The 11,639-nt window shown below is 39.3% G+C and overlaps 1 protein-coding gene across 4 annotated transcripts in view; it reads left to right on the forward strand.

Annotated features, from left to right (window-relative positions):
* The window catches only part of fgd6 (FYVE, RhoGEF and PH domain containing 6), a 140,813-nt gene that overhangs the window by 124,021 nt on the left and 5,153 nt on the right, over window positions 1-11,639 (forward strand). For 3 of the 4 annotated variants that reach the window (XR_006315036.1, XM_043713308.1, XM_043713310.1), the window contains 2 exons: window positions 4,120-4,248; window positions 5,694-5,845. Coding sequence is in view for 3 of the 4 variants with exons in the window: in XM_043713308.1 (XP_043569243.1) it covers window positions 4,120-4,248; window positions 5,694-5,845 (281 nt within the window). In the remaining variant the exon portion in view is untranslated. Of the gene's footprint in view, window positions 1-4,119; window positions 4,249-5,693; window positions 5,846-8,988; window positions 9,815-11,639 lie in introns of those variants that run through there. The other variant, XM_043713309.1, reaches the window with a different exon arrangement.

Below are 11,639 nucleotides of genomic sequence, written 5' to 3' on the forward strand. Positions count from 1 at the left end.
GAGTAGAAAGAAATTGCTATTGTAGACAACTTACATTTATATTGTGCCTTTTAAGATAACAAAACTCCTGAGGCCACAGGCATGTAAAGGAGCAATCTTAACATAAACGGCATAAAGCATTGAGAAAAAGTGGCAAAAATTGAGGAAAATTAGTGTAGAGGCAGAAAGATTTATGGGGATTTTCCAGAGCTTAGGATCTCGTCACTTACTGATGGTGAAGCAAGTAAAATTGGAGATGTTCAAAAGGGTACAATTAGATGAACATCAATACCTCAGAATTATTGAACTAGAAGAAGGGTAGAAAGGCTATAAGGGACTTGAAGAAGTTGAAAGATGAGAAGTTTTAAAATGGATACATGCTTTACTTGGAGTCAGTGAGCATGGGCAGCATCATGTTGAATGACTTTCAGTTGCAGGGTACAAGGTGGAAGTCAGCCAGGATGATTGTGTCTAATCTCAGGAATATACTGCAGTAGTCTAGTTAGAAGTATCAAAAGAATAGATGAGGGTTTCAGCAGAAGGTGAGCTGAGTAAGGCAGATTCAAATAATGTTCTGAAGATGGAAAGGGGCAATCTTCATGATGGCCCTGGATGACTAAAGTGATAGATGGCAAGATAAAACAGAAAAGAAGTGTGTGACAGATGTCCGATATAAAGAGAATCCAAAAGTCTTGTAAAAACACATAGGAATGTCGCAAGAAGAGGCAATTAAAAACAAAAAATGGGATTTATGCACGAAGACGAAGAGCATAGCTGAGGTAGAACATCGAACATAAAACAGTACAGAACAGTACAGGCCCTTTGGTCCACGATGTTGTGGCGAGCATTTATCTTAATCTAAGATCAACCTAACCTACACACCCCTCAATTTACTGTCATCCATGCGCTTGTCCAGCAGTTATTTAAATGTCCCTAATACCTCTGACTCTACTACCACTACTGTCAGTGCACTCCACACATCCACCACTCATTGCATAAAGAATCTACCTCTGACATCTCCACTATATCTTACTCCAATCACCTTTAAATTATGACTATATGACTTCTTTGCAACTATCTTTACTAAGAAAGTGCTACAAAGGTGACTATTGTATCCAGTTCTGACCACTACAGTTTAGAAACAGTATGAAGACTTTAGAGATGGCACAGGAAAGATTCATCCAAATAGTTCCAGGGTGAAAGACCAGTTTGAGGATATACTGGAAAAGCTGGAGCTGCTACCTTTTACTGGAGAAGGTTGAAAGGAGATTTGACAGATGAAAACCATGATGAGTCTGGACGGAGTAGATAGAGAGAAATCAAAGAATGAACAGAGCAATATGAAAACGTTTTTGTGTGTGAATGTCTGTGATCTCAAATTCACTGCCTATGTGCTTTGTGGAGGCAGTTTCAAATATAGCTTTAAAAAGGAACTTGAAAATTTGAAAACATTAATAATTTTGGGTTACAGGAAAAAGGGGAGTGTGACCTCTGAATTGCTGTTTGAGCAAGCCAATGCAAATGACCTCTTTCTGTGCTGTAACTATTCAGAAGCCAGGCAGTAGAATTTGTGCCAGGCACCAAGGATAATGACTTCAGTCTTTCCAGTATTTAATTAGAGGAAATTTCTGCTCATCTATTGTCTGTGTCAGATATGCTGTCAGGCAATTTAATAAGTATGGAGTAGTTGAGAAAGGTGCTAGTGGATTTGACCGGGATGCTATCAGCATGCGTGTTTAAAACTAGTACTGGTTTTGATGACATCGCATTGGAAGCAGTACATGTAGCACAACTCCATAAACAGGAATTAATTTAACTACTGATGATAGCCATCAGCATTGATGAATGAGGAATGCCATGTTACATTTCTTCCAATAGTGCCATAATATCCTTAACCTTCACATGATTCATGTAAATGTCCATTCTGAGAGTGCAGCAAGATGTCAGTGCTGTTTGGGTATTTAATTTTAGATTGTTTAGAAGTTCTAGATCTGACCTTAAAAGTCTATAAACCTTCTGATCCAAAGGCAAAATTGAGGTCAATAGAGTGGAACTTAGGTGTATTGTCTCTTCACTATTCTGCAGTTATGCTGATTTTCCATCCCTCCCTGCATGCCACTGTCAAAAAATGGTTTGTTATCCCAAGTTAACTTTGAAAGTATTAATCTTCATGGAAACAGTGGAAGAATAAACAAGTCTTTTTTTTGGCCTGATCTAACAGTTAGCATGTCACAGAGATCAGTACTGGAGCTTTGACTCTTTACGATTTATATAAATGATTTGAATTAAGGAATTGAAGGTAGGCAGGTAGGATAATGTGTTGTGAAGAGGACATTAAGAGGCGACAAAAAGATATGGTTTGTGAATAGGCAAAGATTTGGCAAATGGTGTGTAATGAAAAAGTGAAACTAACTATTTTGGCAGGAAGAATAAAAACATTATTTACAGATGAGAGATTGCAAATTTCTGAGATGTAGAGGATCTGGGTGTTCTAATGCATGAATCACAAAAGATTAGCTAAAAGAATGTTTGTTTGTTTTGTTTAGGGTAAGGAGCAAATTAAGAATAAAATTAGGGAGGTTATGCTTCACTTATACAGGGCATTGGTGAGACCACATCTGGACTACTGAGCACAGTATTGGTCTCCTTTTTATTTAAAAAAGGAAAAAATGTGTTGAAAACAGTTTAGAGGTTTTCTAAGCAAATACCTAGAATTGGTGAGGAGTGTCTTATGCCAAAAGATTGGACAGGCCAAGCTTGTATCCACTAGCATTTAGAACATTTGAGAGATAACTATATTGAAACCTGTAAGATCTTTAGGGTTGTAGATGATGTCAGATCTGCTGAGTTTCTCCAGCAACTTCTGTTTTTGTTTAAGATTTTGAGGCATCTTAACAAGATGGATTTGGAAAAGAAGTCTCCTCTTCAGGGAGAATCAAGAACCAAGGATCACTGTTTAAAAGTAAAGGGTCATTCATTTAAAACAGATGAAAAATGATTGCTGTCAAGAGGATCATGAGTCTTTGAAACCCTCTTCCCGAAAAGATGATGGAGGCAAATTCTTTGAACATTTTTAAGTCAGAGGTGTATAGATTTTTGGTAAACAAGTAGATGAAACATTTTCAGGGATAGGCAGGAATGTGTAGTTGAGGTTACAGTTAGAACAGCAGGCTTTAGGAAACAAATGACTGACTCCTACTCCATCTTGTATGTTTAAGGCAACTTACCCTGTTGGGTGAAAACTTTGCAGAGAAGTATTCAATTGAAGTTAACCATAGCTCTGTTTTTCAGCGACAGAATCAATTCCTGAATTTCATTTCTCTGCATGTTGTTTAGGAAGCTGCCTTTATTGCAGTTTCCTAACTATAGGGCTTTATCTACAGGTGACAGAGGAACTCTTCCTTGACCTTTCCATCATTGAACTACTTACAATCAACTTTGTTACAAGTTGCAGGATTATTCTAACTAGTCGAGAATTATGAATTTTGCTGCTATTAATAGTTTGCAGTCAGGAGTGGAGAAAGTGAAATTGAACAAAGTGAGAAGTAGACGGCACGTCCCACAGCATCTTTGCTAGAACTAGAAATAGAAAGATCAGTAAACCTGTCAACAAACCAGAAATGATCAAAGTAAGAGAGAGCTGAAAATGTGATGCTGGAGAAGCGCAGCAGGTCAGGCAGCATCCAGGGAACAGGAGAATCGACATTTCGGGCATAAGCCCTCCTTCAGTTTCAAGCCGATTTTCCTGTTCCTTGGATGCTGCCTGACCTGCTGCGCTTCTCCAGCAACACATTTTCAGCTCTGATCTCCAGCATCTGCAGACCTCACTTTCTCCTCAAAGTAAGAGAGACACAGGGAGTTATCCAAAACTTTACTTTAAAGTATATAGTACTCCACTGTTTATTTCAGGTATCATGCGCTTCTCCAGCAACACATTTTCAGCTCTCTCTTACTTTGATCACTTCTGGTTTGTTGACAGGTTTACTGATCTTTCTATTTCTAGTTCTAGCAAAGATGCTGTGGGACGTGCCGTGTACTTCTCACTTTGTTCAATTTCACTTTCTCCTCAAAGTAAGAGAGACACAGGGAGTTATCCAAAACTTTACTTTAAAGTATATAGTACTCCACTGTTTATTTCAGGTATCTGCTAATACAGGAGCATCATCGATGAGTGGCTACCTTTATAGGTCAAAAGGTATTAAGAAACCATGGAAACGACTCTGGTTTGTCATTCAGGATAAGGTGTTATATACTTATGCTGCCAGTGAGGTAAGAGCCTGTCCAATTATTATACAGATAAATATTTGTCAATTAAATGTCTATGACTGTACCACAGCTAACTGATGAGAAGTAAAAAATGTTTAGAGTGCAATGGGTGATATTATTAGTTTCCACATTAACACAACACCATTTCATACTAAGATATTATTTTATACCCTGTTTCTTTCTATGTTTAAGTTGTCATGATTATTTTACAAAACTCAACATGTTTTTTTTAGGACCTAATAGGCTATTTATGCCAGTTTATTACAATATTCATTGTATTGTGTCTATCAACCTCTACAGTTGTGTTGGGAACAATCTTAGCCTGTTTGTGTGGCATGCATTTTTTTCCTTTCCCCTCAAATATTTCTCACTGGAAAGACAAGTGTTTAATTCACTTATCTGTGACATTTGAAATGCACTAAAACTATGGGAAACACAATAGCTACTGCAGTTTTAAGTATCCAACTTTGTGGTTCCTGATCCCTGCCATTGTAGCCTTTAAAGTACAGGCCATACAGTTATCCTTTATATTCAGATTGTTTTATTGCTTATTTTCCTTAATGAATTTTATGGATATGGAGCTTTAGAAAGAGACATTGATTTATTAGTGAATAATTTGAAATTGTTTATTGGTTTTAACAGCCTGTAACATGAAAATTACTGGATGGATTTGAATGGAGACTTGGGAGCTTTGTAAACTGTTGAGAAGAACTCCAAAATGAACTTACATAAGACACTTGTTTGACCTCAGTTGAAGCATTGTATACATTTCTGCACACCACATTATCGGAACAATATGAATACATTGAAGAATGTAGAAGTGATGTTCAGAAATGATTCCAAAGAAGAGAAATTTCAGTTATGAGGATAGATTTAAAAAGTCAGGACTTTTCTTCTTGGAAAGAAAAGGCTGAGGAGATCTGATAGGAATATTCAAAACCTTGATACAGTAGATAGTGAGAAACTGTTCCTGTTTGCAAAAAAAAGAATGAGAGCATAGATTTGAAGTGATTTGTGAAAGAAGCAAGGGTGATATGAGAAAAAAGCATTCCACACAGCAAGCGGTTAGGTTATAGAATGCATTGACTAGAAATGTGATGGAGGCATTTTCAATTGAGACATTCAAGAGGGCATTAGATTATTTGAATAAAAATAATGTAAAAGGTTCTGGGGAAAAGGCAGGAGATTGGCAGTTGGTACTATTGCTCATTTGAAGAATTGATACAGGTTTGATGGGCTGAATGGCCTCTTGCACAGTAAGATTTCTGTGACTCTGTAAATGTTCTTTGTAGCCCCTGTCACTGTGAGCAAGGACCAATACGGCCCACAAAGCCAAAACTTTAAATAAATTGCATTAAGTAATCTCGTGATATAATTTTATTTAATATGCCTTACCTATTTGAAGCTTCTCTCAAAATTATCTCCAATGTCTATTTTTTTAAAAACAGGATGTGGCTGCATTAGAGAGTCAACCATTGCTGGGCTTCACAGTTTCTGAAGTCCAGGATGATCTCTCAGAACCCAAAGTGATTTTCCAGATGCTTCATAAGAGTACACTGTTTTATGTATTTAAAGCAGATGATCATCATACAGCCCAAAGGTGAGTAAAACAAGTCATTGGACATCAGCAAAGGCAAAAGCTGTAAATGCTAGAAGTTACTGAAAATACTCAGCAAGTAAGGCAGCATCTATGGAGAGAGAAAGTGAGTTAACATTTCAGATCAGTGACTTGTCATCAGTACTGGTAAATGTTCCACAAAACAATTTCTCCTTTTAACATTCTCCAAATAGTGTTCTGATGAAAACCTCCTTTGCCTTCCTTTTCCTGGAGTTTGTGAGACATTTTTCCTCTTTCATTTTTTTTTTTGTTTCTGGTTCATTGGCGGTATTGGTTTTGCTTCTAGATTTTTGTTCCAGGCTGCCAAATTTCATCGACTTTGTTTCATTTTCCACCTCACTTTTACCTTCATATGGTCCATCTCTGCATTTCTATTCCCTCCTGCTAATTATCTATCTTTACCGAGGGATGGGCTGTTAACAACTATCTACAATAATCTCATGGATTCCTGCAGATAACATTCTCTCAGCTTCTTCCCACCCTGATTCCTGATAAGAACATGTTCCTTTCTTGCAGTTTTACTGTCTCAATTTCACCTCTTCTATAAATGTTACATACAAGGTTGTTTTGTGGGATTTGGTCATTGCTCGGAATTCTTTTAGCATGAGAGGATTAGCAAACTAGCAAAAAAAAAGTTGAGAAAAGTCAGTAATTTTCAACTGTAACTAGTGGGATGCCATAAGGATTGGTGCTGGGGTCTCAACTATTTACAATCTACATTAATTACCTTGATAAAGGATCCACATGTGCTGTAGTGCAGTTTATTGACAACATCCCAGCAGTAGGAAAGTAAATTACTTCAAGGACAAAAGGAAGAAAAGGCATTGGAACACCACCATTTGCAAGTTACCCTCCAAGCCACACATCATCTTGACTTGATACTATATTGCTACGTTCTTTCACTGTTGCTGGGCAAAATCCTAGAACTCCCTTCAAGTATCTACACCAGATAGAGTGCAGTGGTTCAAGACATTGTCTCATGACTCCTTTCTCAAGGGTACTGAGAGATAGGCAAGAAATGCTGGCTTAGACAGCAATGCACAAATCCAATAAAAGGTTAAAAGTTATCCCACTTTAGATTCAATTGCCAAATGTTTGCTAATTCAATCTGTCCATATCCCTTATGAATTAGCAAACATTTGGCAATTGAATCTAAAGTGGGATACCTTTTAACCTTTTATTGGATTTGTGCATTGCTGTCTAAGCCAGCATTTCTTGCCTATCTCTCAGTACCCTTGAGAAAGGAGTCATGAGACAATGTCTTGAACCACTGCACTCTTATCTGGTGTAGATACACCCACAGTACTAGAAGGGAGTTCTAGGATTTTGCCCAGCAACAGTGAAAGAACATAGCAATATAGTATCAAGTCAAGATGATGCGTGGCTTGGAGGGTAACTTGCAAACGGTGGTGTTCCAATGCCTTTTATTCCTTTTGTCCTTGAAGTTAGAAGTAGATAGAAGTATTAGGTTTGGAACATGCTGTCAAAAGAAGCATTGCAAGTTACTGCAGTGCATCTTGTAGATGGGTATGTTGGTGTGAAGGATATGAATGTTTGGTGGACAGGGTGTTGAACTAACAAACTACTTTGCCCTAAATGTTGAGCTTCTTGAGTGTTGTTGGAGTTGTACTCATTCAGGCAAGGTAATAGTATTCTATCAGACTTCTAATTTGTGACTTGTAGATAATGGGCAGGCTCTGGAAAGCAAGAGATGAGTTATTCTCCACAGAATTCCCAATCTCTCTCCTCATATCCACAGCATCTATATTGTTGCCCAATTTCCATTATTGATCAGTAGTAATTCCTAGGATGTTGATCATGTGAATTCAGTGATGGTGTTGTTCGTTATCATGAGGAAATTATTACATTTTCCCTTGTTGGAGCTGGTCATTTCCTTGTACTTGTATTGCACTAGGTTTACTTGTCATCTATAAGCCAAACTTCCTCATAGCTCATTGTCCCGAGGCTTTGAGTTGTCTGCAAGCTTTGAGATATTACATTTTGTCCCCTCATCTAAATCATTAATATAGTTGGGATCCCTGTGGTACCCCACTAGTCACTGTCTGCCACTAAGAAAAAGATACATTTATTTTTGCTCTTTGTTTTCTGTCTGCCAACCCATTCTCTATATATGGCAGGGTTATATTAGTTACCTTCCAATCCATAGAATTATTCCAGAATCTATAGAATCTTGAAAGATGACCTCAAATGGTCCTTTCTTTGTTTCCCCATTATAAGTTCCTCTTTTTTTTCTTAATTTGTGGGACTTGGGCATCGCTGGCTGGCCAGCATTGATAGTCTATCCCTGTTTGCCCTTAAGAAGGTGGTGGTGAGCTGCCTTCTTGAACTGCTGCAGTCGATCTGCTGTGGTTTGACCCACAATGTCGGTAAGGACGGAATTCCAGGATTTTGACCCAACGACTGTGAAGGAACGGCAGTATATTTCCAAGTCAGAGTGGTGAGTGGCTTGGAGGGGAACTTGCAGGAGGTGGTGTTCCCAAGTACCTGCTGCCCTTGTCCTTTCTAGATGGAAGTGGTTGTAGGTTTGGAACATGCTATCAAAGGATCTTTGGTGAATTTCTGCAGTGCATCCTGTAGACAGTACACACTGCTTTTACTGAGTGCTGGTGGCGGACGGATTGAATGCTTGTAGATGTGCCAATCAAGCGGGTTGCTTTGTCCTGGCTGGTATCAAGCTTTTTGAGTGTTGTTGGAACTGCATTCATCCAGGCAAATGGGGAGTATTCCATCACACTCCTGACTTGTGCCTTGTCAATGGTGGATAGATGTTTGGACACAGACGGTGAGTTGCTTGCCACAGCATCCCTAGTCTCTGACTTGCTCTTGTAGCCACTGTATTTATGTGGTGAGTCCAGTTGAGTTTCTGGTCAATGGTAACCCCAAGGATGTTGACAGTGAGGGATTTGGTGATGATAATACCGTTGAATGTCAAGTGGTGGTTAGAGTGTCACTTACTGGTGATGGTCATTGTCTGGTACAGAGGAACCTCAAATATCTGAATATCAATTATTCAAATATCGGATTATCTGAAGGGATCTCAAGGTCCCAATAGAAACAATACGTCAAAGAACTATTTCAACCCTGACCGCGGCTTTTGTTTACAGGTACAGTTATTAAAAACGAACTCTGCTCACTGAAATGCTACCAAGAACAGTCCTGGACAGTCCTGGGACCATCTCCAAATGACTCATCTCCCGCCCTCTCACTCTGCCCCCTCTATGGATACAGGACCAACCTGTCCTTGTGAGACAGTCTATCCATCCCAGAAAGCAGTTGAGTTAACCTTCTTTGATCTGCTTCTATTTAAATTATTATTTGTTCGTAAGTAAGGAGATCAAAACTACACAGTACTCCAGACATAGTGTCACCAGTGCCCTGTGCAGCTGCACTAACATTTCACTACTTTATACTTTTATTCCATTTGCTTTCCAAATCACTTGCTGCGTATTCATACCAGATTTTTGTGATTCATGTACCAGAATCTCCACATATCTCTGTATCTGCCGTTAAATAATATATTGGTTTTCTCTTTTTACTGTTCGTTCATACCTGGCATATAGGAAGATGGTTGTGGTTGTTGGAGGTCAGTCATTTCCAGGCCGGGACATCTCAGCAGAAGTTCCTCAGGGTAATGCCCTGGGCCCAACCATCTTCAGCTGCTTCATCATTGACCTTCTCTCTATTATAAGATCATAAGTATGAATGTGCAGTCATTGGTGAACAATGTTCAGCACCATTCACAACACCTTAGATACCGAAGTAGTCCAAGTTCAAATGCAACAAGATCTGGACAATATCCAGGCTTGAGCTGACAAATGGCAAGTAACATTTGAGCCACACACATGCTAGGCAATGACCGTCTCCAATTAGAGACAAGCTAACCACATCCCCATGACATTCAATGGTGTTACCATCACTGAATTCCCCACTGGGGGTTACCATTGACCAAAAACACAACTGGACTCGATACATAGTGGCTACAAGAGGAGGTCAGAGGCTAGGAATATTGTGGCAAGTAACTGATCCTCTGACTCTTCAAAGCCTGTCCGCCATCCACAAGGCACAAGCCAGGAGTGTGATGGAATACACCCCACTTGCCCGAATAGGTGCAGCTTCAACAACACTCAAGAAGCCTGACACCATCCAGGACAAAGCAACCCAAATGAATGGCACCACATCCACAAGCATCCACTCCATCCATTACCGACATTGAGTAGCAGCAGTGTATACTATCTACAAGATGCACTGCAGAAATTCGTCAAAGTTTCTTACACAGCTCCTTCCATCTGGAAGAACAAGGGCAGCAGGCACATGGAAACACCACCACCTGCAAGTTTCCCTTCAAGTCACTAATCTATCTGACTTGGAAACATATCATCATTCCTTTACTGTCGCTGGGCTAAAACCATGGAATTCGCCCCCTAGCAACATTGTGGGTCGACCTAAAGTATATGGACTGCAGCAGTTGAAGAGGCAGCTCACCATCTTCTCAAGGGCAACTGGAAATGGACAATAAATGCTGTCTAGCCAGTTACACCCACATCCCATGAGTGAATACATTTTTTAAAAGTAACCAAGCATATATTTTACAATATTCTGCATGATGGTTAATGTTTGGCTGATCTATTAGTCGATCTGTTTTCCCTTTGTGACCTCGTGATAATTCACTTTTCTGCCTATCTTTGTGCAGTGCCTTCATCCAAGTCATTGATATAGATTGCAAATTTTTGAGACTCCAGCATTGATCCCTGGCCCACTCTCAATAGCTAGCCAACTCCACTTATCCCTCATTCTCTGCCTTCTGTTAGTGAACCCATCCTCTATCACTGCTCATATTGTTACCCCTTTATGACAATATTATGGCTTTAAGAAGTGTATTTTATCCTGGATTTTTGTCATGAAGAAAGTTTGAGAGAGAGGTCTACTCAGAACCACTAGGGTAAACCATTTTTTTTAAAAGTTGGAACAATAGAAGCAACCTGAAAGGGTGGGGTCAAGCTCCCACAGAACCAGGATTTTTAGTTTCAATTTTTCAGTAGCAGCTGCTGGGGTCTTGAGGCTGGATGTGGAAGCTGTTTTTCCTCTGTCAGTTACAGCTAAAAGCTGGGGGTTCTCCTGCTAGAAATGCATGTGAGACAAAATCTATTATACTGAATTTGCCTTTTGCCAAGGGTATGTTTGTGGGATGTTATTGTATTGGAATAGTTATTGTTTAGTAGCTAAATAATCTATTACTCTGTTAAGTTTTCCAATGGAGTTAATGATTCCAACTCTTCTTTTAGTATTTTAACTATAGTATATGAATAAAGTGTTTTTGCTTCAAATCTGGTAGTTTGATCAATCATATTGCATCTAGAACTCAACACCTGGCACTTGCCTACAAAATAAGAAAAAGTTAGGGTCTAGGCGTTTGATAAGGTTCCCCATGGTAGGCTACTTCAAAAAATACGGAGGTATGGCATTGAGGGTGAGTTGGAGGTTTGGATTAGGAATTGGCTGGCTGGAAAAAGACAGAGGGTAGTAGTTGATGGTAAAGGTTCATCTTGGAGTGCCGTTACTAGCGGTGTTCCGCAAGGATCTGTTTTGGGACCATTGCTGTTTGTCATTTTTATAAATGACCTGGAGGAGGGGCTAAAAGGTTGGGTGAGCAAGTTTGCGGATAATACGAAAGTCAGAGGAGTTGTTGACAGTGAGGAAGGATTAGATTAGATTAGATTACTTTACAGTGTGGAAACAGGCCCTTCGGCCCAACAAG

The sequence above is a fragment of the Chiloscyllium plagiosum genome, chromosome 23, assembly GCF_004010195.1.
Source record: "Chiloscyllium plagiosum isolate BGI_BamShark_2017 chromosome 23, ASM401019v2, whole genome shotgun sequence".
Classification (NCBI taxonomy): domain Eukaryota; kingdom Metazoa; phylum Chordata; class Chondrichthyes; order Orectolobiformes; family Hemiscylliidae; genus Chiloscyllium; species Chiloscyllium plagiosum.